The 22241-nt window shown below is 47.3% G+C and overlaps 1 protein-coding gene across 1 annotated transcript in view; it reads left to right on the top strand.

Annotated features, from left to right (window-relative positions):
• The first annotated feature begins 2802 nt into the window (after positions 1 to 2802).
• The window catches only part of LOC144604774 (endosome/lysosome-associated apoptosis and autophagy regulator family member 2-like), a 174972-nt gene continuing 155533 nt past the window's right edge, over positions 2803 to 22241 (top strand). The window contains exon 1 of the mRNA XM_078419421.1: positions 2803 to 2964. Within this exon, the coding sequence (XP_078275547.1) occupies positions 2887 to 2964 (78 nt within the window). The 5' untranslated portion in view covers positions 2803 to 2886. The remainder of the gene's footprint in view (positions 2965 to 22241) is intronic.

Raw genomic sequence — 22241 nt, 5'->3', positions numbered from 1 at the left:
GACTGTCCTGACGCGGGAGTTTCGATCACCCCGACACGGGGGCTTCGACCGCCGGCTGTGGGAGCCTCGATTGCCCCGATGGATGGTTGGCCTGCTCCGACCGCAGGAGAATAAAGAGGAAGAGGATTGGACTTTTTTGCACAATGAGAAATCCGCTGTGGTGGATGTTTATGTTAACTTTTATGTAGTTGTGTGTCTTGTTGCTTTTTTTTCATATGGCTGTATAGTAATTCGCATATCACTGTACCTTAATTGGTACACGTGACAATAAAACACCTTTGAAACCTTTGTATCCGTTCACTGTGAATGGCTCGATTGTAATCATGTACAGTATTGTTTTTCCGCTAATTGGTTAGCACGCAACAAAAGCTTTTCACTGTACCTCGGTGCACGTAACAATAAACTAAACTGAAACTGAGGTGTTTAAAATCATGAGGGGAATAGATTGAACCAATGCACAAAGTGTTTTGTTTTCCCAGGGTAGGGAAACTGCAGATGCTGGTTTACAAATAAAGTGCGGGAGTAACTTAGCGGGTCAGGCAGCATCTCTGGAGCAAGAACTAGAGTTTAATTTAGAGATACTGCGCGGAAATAGGCCCTTCGGCCCACCGAGTACATGCTGACCAGTGATCCCCGCACACTAATGCCATCCTACACACACTAGGGACAATCTACAATTATACCAAGCCATTTAACCTACAAACCTGTATGTCTCATTGTTATGTTATTCTGTGTATGTGCGTGTATATATATATAAGAAAGAACTGCAGGTGTTGGTTTACACCGAAGAAAGGCACAAAACGCTGGAGTAACTCAGCGGGTCAGGCAGCATCTCTGGAGAAAAGGAATAGGTGGCATTTCAGGTTGAGACTGTTCTTCAGACAGAGAGTCAGAGGAGAGGGAACTGGGAGATATGAAAAGACACATAGAACAAATGAATATAAGATTTAATGCAAAAAAGGTGGAGCCCATAATGGACAGATCAAAACCAGCAAAATAGTTTTATATATTTGTGCGTGCGCACGTGTGTGTCAGTATGCATAAACAAATATATATATTTGTTATTTATATAACAATAATAATATAATAATGCAAAGACAAAACCAATGTCCCCAAATCTCTGTAATTTGGAGCTTATTTGGAGGTTGCAGTGTTTAATAGCACGATGGTTGTAGGGAAGTTGCAGCTCGTGAACCTGGGCTCTACAACGTGGTGTCTCACACATCAATTTCTGTTCAAGATGACACGGGTGTTTTGTGTAACAGTTCACTGAGACCTGTCTTGGCCTGTACATGGGGTTTGTGGCTCCTGTGGTCCACCCCACCCTTTCTCACGGCCTAACATTTGTCAGAAATCTGTGGAGGGAATGATTTGATGACTTTTCAAATCAGGATTCTTCTCCATATCATATCATATCATATATATACAGCCGGAAACAGGCCTTTTCGGCCCACCAAGTCCGTGCCGCCCAGCGATCCAAGCTGATAGTTTGCCTCTATTGGATTTGATTTACAAGAATGATTCCAGGAATGAGTGGGTTAGCAAATGCTGTGTTTGTCGGCACTGGGCCTGTACTCGCTGGAGTTTAGAAGGGTGAGGGGGGACCTCATTGAAACTTACAGAATAATGAAAGGCCTGGATAGAGTGGATGTGGAGAGGATGTTTCCACTAGTGGGAGAGTCTAGGACCAGAGGGAACAGCCTCAGAATTAAAGGGCGCTCTTTTAAAAAGGATGTGAGGAAGAACTTCTTCAGTGAAAGGGTAGTTAATCTGTGGAACTCATTGCCACAGTGGGCTGTGGAGGCCAAGTCAGTGGGTATTTTGAAGGGAAAAGACACATTCTTGATTAAAACAGGTGTCAAGGTTTATGGGGAGAAGGCAGGAAAATGGGAATAAGAGGCAGAGATCAGCCAAGATTGAATGGCGGAGGAGACTCGATGGGCTGAATGGCCTAATTCTACTCCTTTCACTTGTGATTGTAAAGCTGGAGAATGCAGGATAAATGTTAGACCGTGGGTTTGTAGGTTAATTGCCCCCCCTGTAAATTCCCCCTAGTCTGGATGAGAAAGTGGCATAACGTTGAACTGGTGTGAAAGGCACACACAGAAACACAGTCAGACATGGACACTGACACACACACAGAAACACACACACCCTACACACACACACACAGAAACACACACACACACACCCTACCCACACACACACAGAAACACACACACACACCCAGAAACACACACACACACACCCACACACAGAAACACAGACGCACGCACACACACACACAGAAACACAGACGCACGCACACACACACACACAAACACAGAAACGCACACACACAAACATACAAACACACACACACAGAAACACACACACACCTCCCCCACACACACAGAAACACACACACCTCCCCCACACACACAGAAACACACACACCTCCCCCACACACACAGAAACACACACACACCTCCCCCACGCACACATAAACACACACACCCCACACAGAAACACAGACGACATGGACACTGACACTCACATAGACACACACACACACACACAGAAAGACAGACATTGACAGATACACAGACATAGACACACACACAGATTCAACACACAGATATACACACAAAGAAAGACACACAGAGAAAGGCACACATTCAAACACACACATAAACATAAACAGACACAGATACACAGCCACAGACATAGACAGGCACCCACACACACACACACCCTTGTACATCACACATGCAACACAAGGCGGGCACGTTGCAGTGCGTCGGGTGCGCGCATGGGGAGGCGGGCACGCGCACGGTGGGTGGATTGTATGAGCCACTGTCTGTGTCTGTGTCTCTCTGTGTATCAGGGAGAGGGAGAGGGGCTGCGATGGGTCTGGTCGAGGTGGCAGCTCTGATCTTGCTGCACGGAGCCGCTGTGGTCTCGGGACTGGGGGCTTGCACTAAGGTGAGTGAGTGAGTGAGTGCATTAAGGCACCTTATGTTTGCTTCTCTCTCCACGGGCTTCTGTGCACAACGCCACTGAGAAAAACAAAATGTATTGTATATTTGCACTAAACCTGATTTAAACCAGCATCTATCTGCGAGAGGGATGATTTATCCCTCCTGTGCCTTGTCTCGGCAACGCTGCCTCGCACTGTAACATCGATATGTTACTGTACATGTGAAATATTTAAACACTGTGCCTTGCATCCAAATACTAATCAATTCCCCTTTCCTGTGCATTGTTAGCCGGCTGGCTGGCTGGCTGCTCCCTGCCTGTGACATTTAAATCCTGCTGGCATTATATAATTTGCAGATTGCTGCCTGGGTTATTGGAGAAGATGATTTTTGTGGGGGGGGGGGGGTGCTGTTCCTTTTATTTTTTTTCAATGAAGAGCTGGTTCCAATGGCGTGGTGGATGGGGAGAGGGAGGGAGAGAGAGAGGGTGAGAGGGAGGGAGGAGAGGGAGGGAGTGAGTGGGAGGGAGAGAGGGAGGGGGAGAGAGAGTGAGATGGAGAGAGAGGGAGGGAGTGGGAGAGAGGGGGAGAAAGAGGGAGAGGGGGGAGAAAGAGGGAGAGAAAGAGGGAGGGTTGGAGGGAGAGAGGGAGGGTTGGAGGGAGAGAGGGGGAGAGTGAGTGAGGGGGAGAGAGAGTGAGATGGAGAGGGAGAGAGAGGGAGGGAGGGAGTGGGAGAGAGAGGGGGAGGGAGAGTGTGAGTGAGAGGGAGGGAGAGAGAGGGAGAATGAAGGTGGCGAGGTTTGTGCGTCAGGGGCTGTGGCGACAGCTGGCGCGTTGTTGCCCGGAATCAACACCTTGCCATGCCCCCCCTGCTGTCACCGGCCACAGTGACTCGGTCTCACAGCCCCCATCGCTTCCCAGAGATCAGGCCAGACTCCAGCAGTCTGCTGCCTGATCTCCAATACACACAGAGTCTGCAGCATAACACAGAAGCTTCCATTTACAGTGCCCTCCATAACGTTTGGCACAAAGACCCATCATTTATTTATTTGCTTCTGTACTCCACAATTTGAGATTTGTAATAGGAAAAAATCATATGTGGTTAAAGTGCACGTTGTCAGCTTTTAATAAAGGCCATTTTTATACATGTTGGTTTTACCATGTAGAAATTACAGCAGTGTTTATACACAGTCTGCCCCCCATGTCAGGGCTCAATAATGTTTGAGGCACAGCAATATTAATGTAAATGAAAGTAGTCATGTTTAGTATTTTGTTGCATATCCTTTGCATGCTATGACTGCTTGAAGTCTGCGATTCATGGACATCACCAGTTGCTGGGTGTCTTCTCTGGTGATGCTCTGCCAGGCCTGTATTGCAGCCATCTTTAGCTTATGCTTGTTTTGGGGGCTAGTCCTCTTCAGTTTTCTCTTCAGCATATAAAAGGCATGCTCAATTGGGTTCAGATCGGGTGATTGACTTGGCCACTCAAGAATTGACCATTTTTTAGCTTTGAAAAACTCCTTTGTTGCTTTAACAGTATGTTTGGGATCATTGTCTTGCTGTAGAATGAACCGCCGGCCAATGAGTTTTGTGGCATTTGTTTGAACTTGAGCAGATAGGATGTGTCTATATACGTCAGAATTCATTATGCTACTACCATCAGCAGTTGTATTATCAATGAAGATAAGTGAGCCAGTACCTTCAGCAGCCATACATGCCCAGGCCATAACACCCCCACCACCGTGTTTCACAGATGAGGTGGTATGCTTTGGATCTTGGGCAGTTCCTTCTCTCCTCCATACTTTGCTCTTGCCAGCACTCTGATATAAGTTAATCTTCATCTCATCTGTCCACAAAACCTTTTTCCGGAACTGTGGTTGCTCTTTTAAGTACTTGTTGGCAAACTGTAACCTGGCCATCCTATTTTTGCGGCTAACCAGTGGTTTGCATCTTGCAGTGTAACCTATGCATTTCCGTTTGTGAAGTCTCCTGCAGACAGTGGTCATTGACAAATCCACACCTGACTCCTGAAGAGTGTTTCTGTCAGGGGATTTTGTTGGGGATTTTTCTTTATTATGGAGAGAATTCTTCTGTCAACAGCTGTGGAGGTCTTCCTTGGCCTGCCAGTCCCTTTGTGATTAGTAAGCTCACCAGTGCTCTCTTTCTTCTTAATGATGTTCCAAACTGCTCAAAACCACATGTCCTGGCAGCATCCTTGTAAATCTTCTCGGTACCCTTTCCAGCTTGACAACAGCTTTCCTTTTACATTTGTGTGAAGGCAAGCAGGGGTAGACAATTTGGCCCACCGAGCCTGCTCTGCTAACCCTCTCTGAACCCATGCCAATGTCAAAGAGGCACAGAGCACCACAGAGGGTAGATAGACAATGTGCTGAAGTAACTCAGCGGGTCAGGCAGCATCTGTGGAGAACATGGATAGGTGACGTTTCACAGAGTGCCGGAGTAACTCAGGAGGTCAGGCAGCATCTGTGGAGAACATGGATAGGGGACGTTTCACAGAGTGCTGGAGTAACTCAGCGGGTCAGGCAGCATCTGTGGAGAAAAGGAATAGGAGACGTTTCGGGTCGAGACCCTTCTTCCGACTGCTGGTGGAGTCGCTGCCTCACAGTGCCAGAGATCCCGGTTCGATCCTGATCTCGGGTGCTGTCTGTGTGTGTGGCGTTTGCATGTTCTCCCGGTGACTGCATGGGTTGCCTCCGGGTGCTCCAGTTGCCCCCCGTACTCCTAACACGTACAGATTTGTAGGTTAATTGTTGTTTGTAAATCTCCCCTCGTGTGTAGGATAGAACACGGGTACAGGTGATCACTGGTCGGCCCAGACTCGGTGGGCCGAAGGGCCTGTTTCTACACTGTATCGCTAAATTAAGCTGTGCAGCATGGAATTGGGCCCTTTGGCCCGCCTTGTCCATGCTGACCAAGTTGGCATAGTGCGCTCGACACTTATGCCACATAGTGCCCTCTGGCACTTATGAAGTAGGATCTCCTTTCATTCGTTGACCCTCTAGCCAGTACATTGAATGATAAATGTAGCATGGAATCAGGCCCTTCGGCCCACTGAGTTCATGCAGACCATCGATCACCCGCTCACACTAGTTCTATGTTATCCCACTTCCTCATCCACTCCCTGTGCACTAGGGGGCAATTTACAGAGGGGCAATTGACCTACAAACCTGCACGACTTTGGGATGTGGGAAGAAACCGGAGCACCCGGAGGAAACCCACGTGGTCACAGGGAGAACGTGCAAACTCCACACACACAGACAGCACCTGAGGTCAGAATTGAACCCGGGTCTCTGGCAATATGAGGCAGCAGCTCTACCTGCTGCGCCACTGTGCCGCCCAAGCTTGGGGCATCGACCATCTCCTGATACCACAGCCTGATATCACATTGAATGGCGGTGCTGGCTCGAAGGGGCGAATGGCCTGCTCCTATTGTCTATAGTCCCACCACGTCTGGATTCAATCCAGTAAGCATGTACAAAACGTTGCATGCAACACTTGCCAGGGTTAGTTAGTCCCACTGCCACCTCTCATCCAGGTTTCTCCCCAGCACCACAGTCAGTGTGAAGAAGGGTCCTGACCCGAAACATCACCGATCCTCCTTCTCCAGAGATAGTCGCATTGCTGGAGTAACTCAGTGCGATAGGCAGCATCTCTGGAGAAAAGGAAGGGGTGATAGGTTTCGGGTTGAGATCCTTCTCCAGAAATGTTGCCTAACCTGCTGAGTTACTCCAGCAATGTGTCTTTTTTTAAATCCGTCTGGTAATCATAAGCTACATTCTGATGCCAAGTACATCCTTTCTTAAGTAGGGAATCTGAAACTGTACGCAATCCTCCAGATGTGATTTGGCTGAGGCCGCAAGGCGAGGCACCGGTGGTTGCGTACTCAGATTACCTCAACATGAAGATCAAAGTAGCTTTTACCATCTTTACTTGCTCCACCTGCTTATTGGTATGAGTCATTGGTGGACTAGGAGCAGTGTTTCTTGAAGACCAAGAAGATTTGTGCCTCTGAACACGTAGCATGTTGGGGACTCTCTAGACATGTAGCGTGTTTAGGGCACTGGATGTGTAGCATGTTGGGGGACTCTAGACCTGTAGTGTAGGGTTGCCAACTGTCCCATATTAGCCAGGACATCCCATATTTGGGGTTAAATTGGTTTGTCCTGTACGGGACAGCCCTTGTCCCGTATTAGTAAGGTTGCCAACTTCCTCATTCCCAAATAAGGGACAAAGGGTGACGTCACCTTGTCCCGTATTTGGGAGTGAGGAAGTTGGCAACCCTAATGTAGTGTGCTAAGGCCACTGGATGTGTAGCATGTTTTGGATCCTCTGTACATGTAGCATGTTGTGGATGCTCTGTACATGTAGCGTGTTGAGGGCACTCTGGATATATAGCATGTTATGGACACTCTAAATATGTAGCATGTTGTGGATATGTTGAGTGTTGAAGGAACTGTAGACACGTAGTGATCCCTGCACACTAACACCATGCTGCCCACTTAGGGACAATTTACAATTTTTACTAAAGCCAATTAACCGACAAACCATTACAACTTTGGAGTGTGGGAGGAAACCGGAGCACCCGGAGAAAACCCACGCAGGTCCCGGGGAGAACATACAAACTCCGTGCAGACAGCACCCATAGTCAGGATTGAACTTGGGTCTCTGGCGCTGAGAGGCAGCAGCTCTACCCGCTGCGCCACCGTGCGTCCACTGTGTTGCTGACGCTCCGGACATGTAGCCTGTTGTGGACACGAGACATGTAGCATGTTGTGAGCACTTTAGACATGTAACATTTGAGGGCACTGGTATGTTTGTGCGATCTATATGGGCTCTCGAAACAACTTGAATTCTTACACAAACCCACTGGCCAATGTCCACACATCACGCAACATGCCTCTTCCCTGCACCGGAGGGTCAGTCCGACCACTGGTGATCAATATGTGTAGGAACGAAGCAACTGCAGATGCTGGTTTACATTGGACATAAACACAAAATGCTGGAGTAACCCAGCGGGTCAGGCACCATCTCTGGAGAGAAGGAATAGGTGACGTTTCGAGTCGAGACCCTTCTTCAGACTCAAGAAGGGTCTCGACCTGAAACGTCATCCATTCCTTTTGTCCAGAGATGCTGCCTGACCCGCTGAGTTACTCCAGCACTCTGTGAAACGTCACCTATCCATGTTCTCCACAGATGCTGCCTGACCCGCTGAGTTACTCCAGCACTCTATCCATGTTCTCCACAGATGCTGCCTGACCCGCTGAGTTACTCCAGCACTCTGTGAAACGTCACCTATCCATGTTCTCCACAGATGCTGCCTGACCAGCTGAGTTACTCCAGCACTTTGTGTCTATCTTTGGTATAAACCAGCATTTGAAGTTATTTCTTTCTACAGTATGGTCAGGCAGCTTCTCTGGAGAACATGGATAGGTGACGTTTCAGGTTGGGACCCTTCTTCAGACTCTATAGGAAAGAACTGCAGATGCTGTTTTAAATGGAAGATAGACACAAATTGCTGGAGTAACTCAGCGGGATTGGCAGCATCTCTGGATAGAAGGAATGGGTGACGTTTCGGGTCGAGACCTTTCTTCAGACTGATCAGTTTATAAATCAGCATCTGCAGTTCCTTGTTTCTTCATCTCCAACAAGTGTGTCTCTATTTTAATCCTCTTTTTTAAATCCCTTTAAACTCTACCGCTCAGCCTCAAAAAAGTTAATTAGTCTCAGCTTGTGTGTCATAAAGTCATAAAGTCATACAGAGTGTAAACAGGCCCTTCGACCCAACCTGCCCTCACCAACCAACATGTCCCAGCTACACGAGTCCCACCTGCATGCGCTTGGCCCATATCCCTCTAAACCTGTCCTATCCATGTACATGAATAAATGTTTCTTAAATGTTGTGATAGTCCCAGCCTCAACTACCTCCTCCGGCAACTCGTTCCATACACCCACCACCCTTTGTGTACCAAAAGTTCTTCCTCAGGTTATTATTAAATCTTTCCTCCCTCACCTTAAACCTATGTCCTGTGCTTTTTGATTCCCCCACCTTGGGCAATAGACTATGTGTGTTTATACGACCTATTCCTCTCATGATTTTATACACATCTATAAGATCACCCCTCATCCTCCTGCGCTCCAAGGAATAGAGTCCCAGCCTGCTCAACCTCTCCCTGTAGCTCACACCCTCTAGTCCTGGAACATCCTTGTACATCTTATCTGCACCCTCTCCAGCTTGACAACATCTTTCCTATAACAGGGTGACCAAAACTGAACACAATATTCTAAATGTGGCCTTGCCAACGTCTTATATAACTGCAGCATGACCTCCCAGCTTCGTTTACCCGATCTATTCCTCTCATGATTTTGTACATTGATAGTCCATGCTGGTCTTGCTGATTAGAGCTCAGTGATGTTTCTTCAGCTGATGTTCTAATTTAGTTTAGAGATACAGCACGGAAACAGGCTCTTCGGCCCACCGAGTCCACTCCGACCAGCGATCCCCGCACACTAACACTATCCTACACACACTGGGAACAATTTACTGTTTTACCGAAGCCAATTAATTAGTCTTCAAACCTGTAGGTCTTTGGAGTGTGGGAAGAAACTGGGGGAAAATCCATGCAGGTCACAGGGAGAATGTACAAACTCCATACAGACAGCACCTGTACTCAGGGTGGAACCTGGGTCTCTGGCGCTGTGAGGCAGCAACTCTACCGCTGCGCCACTGTGTCGCCCATTAATGCATGGTCATCACCACATTGGATTGCAGCAGGTTCCAGTGAATTTCAAACAATATCAAGCACCTCTTCAGGTGAAGTGTCAGAACAGGTTCATCTCGACTGGCAACCTGTATCCACCTATCACTTGCCAATCTTTGTCCTGCCCCCATCTCCAGCTTTCTCCCTCCTGATATCGGTGTAGAATAAGGTTGAGGGTTTATGGTTTGACAGTGCCTCGGCAAACGCCCAGCATTTGAGGAATCTGTGTTGTGCGCGGGGCAGGTGCTGGGTATCGTGAACATTCCATTCAGCAAAAATATTGAATACAGCAGAATCTATCAAACACAAAGGAATGAAAGGTCACTGACCTGACATATTAAACGCTTTCTTTCTTCACAGATGCCCGAGCACTTCCAGCCTTCTCAGTATTCGTTTATGGGTTCATAAGTTCATCAGTCATAGGAGCAGAATTAGGCCATTCGATGCATCGAGTATTGGGGATCTTACAGGGGACGTATAAAATTATAACAGGACTGGACAAGCTAGATGCAGGAAAAATGTTCCCAATGTTGGGAGAGTCCAGAACCAGGGGCCACACAGTCTAAGAATAAAGGGGAGGCCATTTTAAAACTGAGGTGAGAAGAAACTTTTTCATCTAGAGAGTTGTGGAATTATCTGCCACAGAAGGCAGTGGAGGCCAATTCACTGGATGAATTTAAAAGAGAGTTAGATAGCTCTAGGGGCTAGTGGAATCAAGTGAAATGGGAAGGCAGGCACGGGTTACTGATTGTGGATGATCAGCCATGATCAAAATGAATGGCAGTGCTGACTCAAAGGGCCAAATGGCCTCCTCCTGCACCTATTCTCTATGTTTCTATGAGTCTGCTCCGCCATTCAATCATGGCTGATCTATCTCTCCCCCTCAACCAGATTCTCTTGCTATCTCCTCGGAGATCACTGGCCACTGTGGGATCTTGCGACCTTGTTGCCAGGGGGTTAGGGTACAGTTTGCAAAGGATCCATCTTCGAGCGTCGAGATTGCTACGCAGCAAAATATTTCGTAGAGTCACGCAGCCCGGAAACACGCTCTTTGGCCCAACTCGACCATGCTGAGCAAGGTGCCCCATCCAAAAAAGAGTAGCTCACTGGGTTGGCCAGCCTCCACGTCCTCCAGCATAATGAATCAACCTGTAACGTCACCTTCACATGTTCTCCAGACCCTTTGCCAATCTCCACCTATCACTCGCCAGGCTTTGTCCCGCCCCCACCTCTCTTCCAGCTTTCTCTCCCCCCTGTCACAATCAGTCTGAAGAAGGGTCCCAACCTGTAATGACAGCAATCTATGTTCTCTGTCTACTCGGGCCCAGTCTGCTTGTGTTTGGTCCATATCACTCCAACTATTTCCTATCCAAGTGTCTTTTAAATGTTGTGATTGTCCCTCATAGAGTCATAGAAACAAGGAACTGTAGATGCTGGTTTACAATAAAGTACACAAAGTGCTGAAGTAACTGAGCGGATTTACGCAGCATCTCTGGGGAACGTGGAAAGGTACAAAGTGCTGGAGTAACTCAGCGGGTCAGGCAGCATCTCTGGAGAACATGGATAGGTGACGTTTCACAGAGTGCTGGAGTAACTCAGCGGGTCTGGCAGCATCTCTGGAGAACATGGATGGGTGACGTTTCACAGAATGCTGGAGAAACTCTGCGGGTCAGGCAGCATCTGTGGAGAACATGGATAGGTGACGTTTCGGGAACAGTGTGAAAATCCTCCAACAGTTTGTTTGTTGCTCCAGATGCCAGCATGTGCAGTGTCTGGTGTCTCCTTTGTTTACATCTCTCCTCATCCCTCTGGGATGTTGGACGAATCCACATGTGGCAGCAAGGATACAGTGAAATGATAAACAAGATACAAAATGGCTTCAGAGGTGGTGCAGCGGTAGAGTTGCTGCCTCACAGCGCCAGAGACCCAGGTTCAATCATTACTACGGGTGCTGTCTGTATGGAGTTTGTACGTTCTCCCCATGACCTGCGTGGGTTTTCTCTAAGATCTTCGGTTTCCTCCCACTCTCCAAAGACGCACAGGTTTGTAGGTTAATTGGCTTCGGTAAAATTGTAAATTCTCTGGAGTGTCTGTAGGATAGAGTTAGTGTGTGGAGATCGCTGGTCGGCGTGGACTCTGTGGGACGAAGGGACTGTTTTTGCACTGAATCCCTACACTAATCTAAACTGCACTAAACTACACTAAATTACACTACACTACACTACACTAAACGTAAACTACACTAAATTACACTACACTACACTCTATTACACTATACTACACTACACTACACTACACTCTATTACACTATACTACACTATACTACACTACACTATACTATACTATACTACACTACACTACACTACACTCTATTACACTATACTACACTATACTACACTACACTACACTCTATTACACTATACTACACTATACTACACTACACTACACTACACTATACTATACTATACTACACTATACTACACTACACTACACTCTATTACACTATACTACACTATACTACACTACACTACACTCTATTACACTATACTACACTATACTACACTACACTACACTCTATTACACTATACTACACTATACTACACTACACTACACTACACTATACTATACTATACTACACTATACTACACTACACTACACTCTATTACACTATACTACACTATACTACACTATACTACACTACACTACACTCTATTACACTATACTACACTATACTACACTATACTACACTACACTACACTACACTATACTATACTACATTACACTAAACTAAAGCTTGGGTTGATGAGGAGAGATGACAATTGCAAATTAAATTGCAAACTCTAAGTTATAATGTAATAACCAAATCCCCTTTCTAGACATCAAAGCTGTACTGATACTGCTTCATTTAATCCACCTCACCCAGGGGGTAGTCTGTATCGAGAGAGAGCTGCCCGAGGAAGTTATGGAAGCAGATACCATTATGGCTTTTAAAGTTTAGAGATAGAACATGGAAACAGGCCCTTCGGCCCACCGAGTTCACATCGACCAGCGATCGCCCGCTCACACTGGTTCCATGTTATCCCTCTTTCTCATCCACTCCATACACACTAGGGGGCAATTTACAGAGGCCAATTCATCTACAAACCCGCACGTCTTTGGGAAATGGGAAGAAGCCGGAGCACCCGGAGAAAACCCACATGATCACAGAGAGAGTGTGCAAACTCCACACAGACAGCACCCAAGGTCGGGATTGAACCTGGGTCTCTGGCGCTGTGAGGCAGTGGTTCTACTAGCTGCACCACCAGGCCACATATAAAAGGACAGATATATGGATAAGCAGGGTTTAAAGAGGGATATGGGCCAAATGGGACTAGCCCAGTATGGACACGATGGGCTGAAGGGCCTGTCTCCGTGCTGAACAACTCTCTGACTTTGGAAATAAAAATGGTCATCTTTGTGTGTTGAGTTAAAGGGTACCAAAGTAATTTTTTAATGTTTCAGGAATTATAAAATGGTGAATAGTGAAATGATAAAAGCTATTATGGAGAATTCCATTCTCATTGCATGGTCTATAAATAGATTTGGCTTAATTCTGTAAGATTCATAAATATCATCTTTTAGATGGTAGCTTTTACTATACTGTAGCTCTCTGTCTATGCATTTATGAAGAGAAATATTTTTCTGCTATCTAGGTTAGCTGCAGCCAAAACAATTGAATATTATTATTGAGATGAAGGCCTTCATTTGGAAAATGCTGACATAATCACATAAACAGTTTTAGAGAACTCTTAATGGCCAGTTTCTTCCCATCTGTGATGCACGAACTAACAGCACTCAAATGTAAGACATGTAGGTTTAGGTTTAATATTGTCACATGTACCGAGGTACAGTGAAAAGCTTTGCATTGCATGCTATCCAATCAAATCAGATGATACCATTGGTAAATACAATCAAGCCGAACTCAAGTACAATAGGTAGAGTTGTCTCCGCCTTTATTCCTACTCCCAAAATGCATGACTCCACTCTTTGCTACACTGTATTCCATCTGCCATTTCTCTGCCCACTCTCCCAACCTGTCCAAGTCCTTCTGCAGAGTCCCTGCTTTCTCTACACTATCTGCCCCTCCACCTATTTTCGTGTCATCTGCAAACTTGGCCACAAAGTCTTCAATCCCCTCGTCCAAATCATTAATATACAATGTGAAGAGTCGCGGCCCCAGCACCGACCCCTGTGGAACTCCTGAGTTGGTGGTAGGATGGTTCAGTTGCCTGATAACAGCTGGGAAGAAACTGTCCCTGAATCTGGAGGTGTGCGTTTTCACACTTCTGTACCTCTTGCCAGATGGGAGAGGGGAGGAGAGGGAGTGACCGGGGTGAGACTGGTCCTTGATTATGCTGCTGGCCTTGCCAATCAGCATGAGGTGTAGATGGAGTCGATGGAAGGGAGGTTGGTTTATGTGATATTGGCAACTGAACAATTAAATTCTTACTTGCTGCAACTTAACAATTCCGTAAAAGCAATAACACACAGATAATATATAATAATCAATCACGATAAATTTATAACGGCAATACTACTGGTGCAAAACCAAAGCCCGTAATGCAACCAATATAAGTACTGGTAATTGAACTATTTGGAAGCCAGCGTGAAGACTGCCACAGGCAAGTTGCTTGTGGTTAGTCTGGAACATGCCTGAGGTTTGTGTCTCTAATTGATTGTAGCTCGAAGTCACAGAGTCATACAGCACCAACTTGCCTGTGCCGAACAAGATGCCCCATCTACACGAGTCCTACCTGCCTGTGATTGGCGTATAGCCCTCTGAACCTTTCCCATCCATACTACCTCCTCTGGCAGCTCGTTCCATGTACCCACCGCCCTCTGTGTGAAAAAGTAAACCTATGTCCTCTGGTTCTTGGTTCCCCTGCACTGAGTAAAAGCCTCTGTGCGTCTTCCCGATCTATTCCCCTCATGATTTTGTACACCTGTATGAGATCACCCCTCATCCTCCTGCAATCCAAGGATTAAAGCTCTTGCAAGCCCAACCTCTTTTTAGACTTTAGGCTTTTGAGGTACAGCGCGGAAACAGGCCCTTTGGCCTACTACGTCTGTGCCGACCATCGAGCACCCAAACACTAGTTCTATTCCACACATTAAGAACAATTTACAATTTACAGAAGCCAATTAAGCAACAAACCTGTTTGTCTTTGGAGTGTGGGAGGAAACCGGAGCACCCGGAGAAAACCCACGCCATCACAGGGAGAACGTAAAACTACGTACAGACAGCACCCGTTGTCAGGGTCTAACCTGGTATTTTTAAATTGGAGATTGAGAGATTCTTGCTAGTTAGGGTGTAGGCAGGAGAACAGGGATGAGAAGGAAAATAGATCAGCCCTGATCGAATGATGGAGTAGACTTGATGGGCCGAATGGCCAAATTCTGCCCCTATGTCTTATGAACATGCTGCCTGACCCGCTGAGTTACTCCAGCACTTTGTGTCCTTGTGTGTTCGAAGCAGCATCTGCAGTTCTTTGTTTCTGCACTTTGTTTTAAGATCATTGAAGATGTTACGGTCTGGGTGGGGGCTGCAGTACTTTGGGATTCTTCATTTTCCACTGGACACTGAGCTTTAGGAGTCCGATATACTGGAAACAATTTGTCGGTTCAGAGGCTGTGCTGTGGAATGTGAAGGGCAGCCTGAGCAAAAAACTGATGTTGCTGGAGGAACTGTGGGGGTAAGACAGTGGTCAGGGGTTCGGGTGGAGACCATGTATCGGGGGCAGCACGGTGGCGCAGCGGTAGAAGTCGTAAGGCCATAAGTGATAGTAGTAGAATTAGGCCATTCGGCCCTTCAAGTCTACTCTGCTATTCAATCATGCCTGATCGATCTCTTCCTCCTAACCCCATTCTCCTGCCTTCTCCCCATTACCCCTAACACCCGTACTAATCAGGAATCAATCTATCTCTCTGCCTTAAAAATATCCATTGACTTGGCCTCCATAACCGTCTGTGGCAATGAATACCACAGATTCACCACCCTCACACTAAAGAAATTCCTCCTCATCTCCTTGCAAAAGGAACATCCTTTAATTCTGAGGCTGTGATCTCTGGTCCTAGACTGTTCAACTGTGTCATTCAACATGCTCAGTGCAGGATTTTACACTTTCAAACAGAGCTTGGGTATTTAGGGTCAGACTGCCCTGAGAACGCTGTGCAGATTATTAGACGCTGGCTGCTGTTTTTGGCACTGAGCGCATTGGTACTCGGCAAGTGAAGTCTCCAGATTAAAACCGTCAAACGAGTGGCAGCACGGTGGTGCAGCGGGTAGAGCTGCTGCCTTGCAGCACCGGAGACCCGGGTTCCATCACGACTACGGGTGCTGTCTCTAAGGAGTTGGTACGTTCTCCCCATGACCGCGTGGGTTTTTTCCGAGATTTTCAGTTTCGTCCCACACTCCAAAGACGTACGGTATGTAGGTTAACACAAAATGCTGGAGTAACTCAGCGGGACAGGCAGCATCTCTGGAGAGAAGGAATGGGTGACGTTTCGGGTCGAGATCGTTCCTCAGACATGTAGGTTAATTGGCTTGGTGTATGTGTAAAGTGTCCCGAGTGTGTGTAGGATAGTGTTAGTGCGCTGGGGTCGCTGGGCGGCGCGGACTCGGTGGTACGAAGGGCCTGTTTCCGTGCTGTATCTCTAAACTAAACTAAACAGTACCGGGCCAAAAATGTCCCCATTACTTTAGAGATTTATTTAGCTTTATTATTGTTACGTGTATCGAGGTAGTGACAATAATAATCAACCAGATCAGATAATACGACATAAATACAGTCAGTTCAAACTCAAGTACAACAGGTAGAGCAAAGGGGGAGATACAGAGTGCAGAATATAGTTCTCAGCATTGTAGCGCATCAGTTCCACAGACAAAGTCCAATGTCCGCAATGGGGTAGAGGTGAATCGGACAGTACAATAAGGCAGCATGTTGTGGATGGAGTCGATGGTGTGGTGTGTGTGATGGAATGGGCTACATCTACAATGGTGGGGAGTGTGGTGTGTGTGATGGACTGGGCTACATCTACAATGGGGGGGAGTGTGGTGTGTGTGATGGACTGGGCTACATCTACAATGGTGGGGAGTGTGGTGTGTGTGATGGACTGGGCTACATCTACAATGGGGGGGAGTGTGGTGTGTGTGATGGACTGGGCTACATCTACAATGGTGGGGAGTGTGGTGTGTGTGATGGACTGGGCTACATTCACAACTCACTACAATTTCTTGTGGTCTTGGGCAGAGCTGTTCCCAAACCAAGCTGTGATAAGATCATGAGAGGAATAGATAGGGTGATTGCATAGAGTTTTTTCCCCAGGTTAGGGGAATCAAGAACGCAAGGGTATATGTCGAAGGTGAGAGAGGGAAGGGATAGTTTCTGAGCCGTGTGACTGTCTCCAATTAGTAATAATAATAATAATAATACATTTTATTTATATAGCGCTTTTCATATACTCAAAGACGCTTTACAGAGATTTTGAGAACATAGGGAAATTAATAAATAGATAAATAAGTAAATAAATAAATGAACAGAGAAAGGAGACAGTAGGTGAGGTGACCTTCAGTGGTTGAAGGCAGTGCTGAACAGGTGAGACTTCAGCGATGTTTTGAATGTGGTGAGTGTGGAGGAGTCTCTAACGGTTTGGGGTAGTGAGTTCCATAGGGTGGGAGCAGCGATGGAGAAAGCCCTGTCCCCCCAGGATCTGAGTTTAGTCCGGATGTGGGGGGATAGGAGATTGGCAGCGGCAGAGCGGAGGGTGCAGGTGGGAGTGTGCCTGTGGAGGAGGTCGGTCAGGTAGGATGGGGCCAGGTTATGGAGGGCTTTGTAGGTTATGAGGAGGATTTTGTACTGGATTCTCTGGGGGATGGGGAGCCAGTGGAGTTTATAAAGGACGGGGGTGATATGGTCACGGATCGAGGTGTGTGTGAGTAGACGGGCAGCGGAGTTTTGAATGTATTGAAGTTTATTGATGATTTTTGAGGGTGCGCCATAGAGGAGGCTGTTGCAGTAGTGCAGACGGGAGGTGATGAAGGCGTGGATGAGGGTTTCTGCAGCTGTGGAGGAGAGGGATGGACGGAGACGGGCAATGTTTTTGAGGTGGAAGAAGGCTGTCTTTGTGATGTGTTTGATGTGTTTGTCGAAGGAGAGGGTTTGATCAAGGATGATTCCAAGATTCCGGATGTGAGGTGAGGTGGATACTGGGAGACCATCAATGTTGAGGATGAAGTTTTGGGTGGATTTGGTGAGCATTTTTGGACCAATGATGATGATTTCAGATTTGTTGCAATTGAGTTTGAGGAAGTTTGATTGAAGCCAAGATTTTATTTCAGTAATGCAGTTTGTCAGTGTAGAGTGTGTGGTGGAGGAGATTGACTTGGTGGAGATGAGGAGCTGGATATCATCGGCGAAGCAGTGGAAGTTGAGACCATGACGGCGGATTAATTGACCAAGGGGGAACAGGTAGAGGATGAAGAGGAGGGGGCCAAGGACTGAGCCTTGGGGGACACCTTGGGGGAGGGGAGCGGTGGGGGATTTACAGTTGTTAATGGAGATGAACTGGTGTCTGTCAGAGAGGTAAGATTTAAACCAGGATAGGGCTGTGCCGGTGATGTTAAGGGAGGTTTCAAGTCGGGTGAGGAGAATGGAGTGATTTATGGTGTCAAAGGCGGCGCTGAGGTCAAGTAGGATGAGGATGTTGAGGTTGCCAGCGTCGGAGGAGAGGAGAATGTCGTTTGTGATTTTGAGGAGCGCAGTTTCAGTACAGTGGTTTGAGCGGAATCCAGATTGGAAAGTTTCATACAGGTTATTGGTAGAGAGGTGGTATTTTAGTTGGGAAGCTACAGCACGTTCCAAAACTTTGGACAGAAAGGGTAGGTTGGAGATTGGTCTGAAGTTGTTTGGGGTGTCAGGGTTTAGACCAGGTTTTTTCAGAATGGGGGTGACAGCAGCGATTTTGAGGGATGGCGGGACGATGCCAGTGGACAGGGAGGAGTTTATTGTTGCAGTGATAAGTGGAGAGAGAGCAGGAAGGCAGGCCTTGACAAAGCTGGAGGGGATGGGGTCCAGAGAGCAGGTGGCAGTTTTTATTCCTGTGAAGAGGTCAGAGAGGTCGGTGGTGGAGATTGGGGAGAACTGAGGCAGGGGCTGACAGGATAAGGGGGGGCAGGTGGTTTGAGGGGGAGCAGGTGCGTTGGTGGTTAAGGTGCTGTAGATGTTGTCTATTTTGCTAGTAGAGCATTCTCAAGCTGGGAAGGTCAGGAAATATTATTGTTATCTACAGTTTACACCTTGCCCAGGAATGCCGATCTCCTTAAAACTCTGCATGCATCTGGTTTACTTAAAGCTCGAGAACAACGAGCAAAGGTGTGGACTGCAGAGAGAAGTCAACACATATCAGTCATACTTTGAAGACAGTTCAGTCATCATTGATCACCAAGAATGTGTCAGTTCTCAAAGAGCCAAGAGTGTTTTATTGTCGTATGTCCCAACAGAACAATGAAATTCTATATATATACACACGCACATACATACATACATACACATAAAAACAAGAAAACACTTGCAGGATATCCAAGAAAATAAATCTGGCAGAACATGTTCAACCAAAACTCTGCAAATCAGAAGTCCACTTCAGTGCCAAACGTCCACTGATGCAACCTCGAGTACAAGGCCAATTCAGTCACGATATTATCTCCCATTATTTGTAAGCTGAAGCCTTGAGTCAAAGTTGGTTTCGTGGAGTGTATTGAATGAGCAAATATAACTTCCAAAGAGAAGATATATTAGGGTGGGATGGTTGTGCAGCGGGTAGAGCTGCTGCCTCACAGCGCCAGAGACCCGGGTTTGATCCTGACCACGGGCGCTGTCTGTACGGAGTTTGTACGTTCTCCCCGTGACCTGCGAGGGTTTTCTCCGGGTGCTCCGGTTTCCTCCCACACTCCAAAGACGTGCAGGTTTGTCGGTTAATTGGCTTTGGTAAAATGGTAAATTGTCTCTAATGTGTAAGGTAGTGTTAGTGTGCGGGGATCGCTGGTCGGCATGGATTTGGATCCAGGTACGGTCTCACCAACCACTTGTATTGTTGCATCATGATGTCCCAACTTTTGTACTCAACACCCTTCCAGTGAAGGAAAGATCGCCAAGAAAGATTGCCGAACACCTCCTTTCACACCCTGTCTGCCTCGCCTGACTCACCACTTCAGTTGATGCTGGGTCAATTATTAATTTTGTTTCTGATAACGACAGACTTTTGTTAACTGGAAATATTAACATAGAACATTGTACAGTACAGCACTGGAACAGGCCCTTTGGCCCACAATGTCCGTGCTATACATGATGCCTAGCTGAACTGATCTGTACACGATCTAATCTCTCGATTCACTACACTTCCATGTGCCCATCAAAAGCCTCTTAAACCCCACGATCGTATCTGCCTCCAGCACCAGTGTGGTGCAGCGGGTAGAGCTGCTGCCTCACAGCGCTAGAGACCCGGGTTCCATCCTGACTATGGGTGCTGTCTGCACGGAGTTTGCACGTTCTCCCCGTGACCTGCGTGGGTTTTCTCCGGGTGCTCTGGTTTCCTCCCACACTCCAAAGACGTGCAAGTTTGTAAGTTAATTGGCTTAGGTAAATTGTCCCCAGTGTGTACAGAATAGTGCTTTTTCATTTGTCACTGTACCTCAGTACACATGACAAAAAACTAAACTGAACTGGGTTAATTGGTTCCTGTAAATTGTCCCTAGAGCGTAGGATAGATCTAGTGTATGGGGTGATCGCTGGCTGGCACAGACTCCATGGGCCGAGCGGCCTGTTTCCATGCTGTGTCTCTAAAACTCTAAGAGTGTCAGGTGTTATGGGGAGAAGGCAGGAGAATGGGGTTGGGAGGGAAAGATAGATCAGAATGGCGTAGTAGACTTGATGGTCCGGGTGCTCCGGTTTCCTCCCACACTCCAACGACATGCCGGTTTGTAGGTTAATTGGCTTCGGTAAAGATTGTAAATTGTCCCCAGTGTGTAGGATAGTGTTAGTGTGCGGGGATCGCTGGTCGGTGCGGACTCGGTGGGCCTGTTTCCATGCTGTGTCTCCAAATTAAAGTAAACTAAATACAGTTCCTGTACAGCACAGGAACTGGCCCTTCGGCCCACAACGTCTGTGCCCAACATGATGCCTCACTGAACTGATCTCCTCCGCCTGCACGTGATCCATATCCCTCCATCCCCTGCATATCCATGTGCCTTTCAAAAGCCTCTTAAACACCACTATCGTATCTGCCTCCACCACCACCCCTGGCAGTGTTTACAGCTGCATTATGATGATACAAACTAAAGACAGACAATAGACAATAGGTGCAGGAGGAGGCCATTCGGCCCTTCGAGCCAGCACCGCCATTCAATGTGATCATGGCTGATCATTCTCAATCAGTACCCCGTTCCTGCCTTCTCCCCATACCCCCTGACTCCGCTATCCTCAAGAGCTCTATCCAGCTCTCTCTTGAATGCATTCAGAGAATTGGCCTCCACTGCCTTCTGAGGCAGAGAATTCCACAGATTCACAACTCTCTGACTGAAAAAGTTTTTCCTCATCTCCGTTCTAAATGGCCTACCCCTTATTCTTAAACTGTGGCCCCTTGTTCTGGACTCCCCCAACATTGGGAACTTGTTTCCTGCCTCTTAGACATGTAAAGCTGGAGCAAATCAGCGGGACAGGCAGCATCAAGGGAGAGAAGGAATGGGTGTCGTTTCGGGTCGAGACCCTTCTTCAGACTGGTTAGGGATAAGGGAAATGAGAGACCATCAGTCTAACCAGTCCTAAAAAGGGTCCCATTCCTTCTCTCCAGAGATGCTGCCTGTCCCACTGAGTCACTCCAGCTTTTTGTGTCTATCTTCGGTTTAAACCAGCATCTGCAGTTCCTTCCTATACATTTCGTATGATATAAACTAAATTGAAGTGCTTTCCTCTGATCAGATGGGGTGAGTTCCAGTCAAGTGTGAATGTGTGAACAGCATCTTAGGGTTGCCAACTTCCTCACTCCCAAATACGGGACAAGGTGACGTCACCGCCCCGCGCCCCACGTGACCTCACCCAGCCAGCGGCCACGTGCTCCCGCTTCACCAATGGCGGCCGCCCGGGCCAGGAGGCGGGTTGCCACGCAACCTCCGTTAGGCGCACACACTCCGTCAGCCCGCACTGTCCCGGCCGACAGCGGCCCGCGGGCCTAATACGGGACAAGGGCGGTCCCATACGGGACAAACCAATTTAGCCCGAATTACGGGATGTCCCGGCTAATACGGGACAGTTGTTTATCATGGATAATGGGATTTAGGGGAGGTTTACTGACACCAACGTTGACCCTCAATCACCATGGAAACGAGATGATCTACAGTCTCCACGGTGTAGAAGGATCGGCATGCAAGTGTCACACTTTATAATTTGCTTCCCTTTTAAATACATTTAGTGTTT

Source organism: Rhinoraja longicauda, chromosome 23, assembly GCF_053455715.1.
Source record: "Rhinoraja longicauda isolate Sanriku21f chromosome 23, sRhiLon1.1, whole genome shotgun sequence".
NCBI lineage: Eukaryota > Metazoa > Chordata > Chondrichthyes > Rajiformes > Arhynchobatidae > Rhinoraja > Rhinoraja longicauda.
The sequence above is the reverse complement of the archived record's forward strand: the minus strand, read 5'-3'. Positions and strand labels throughout refer to the sequence as shown.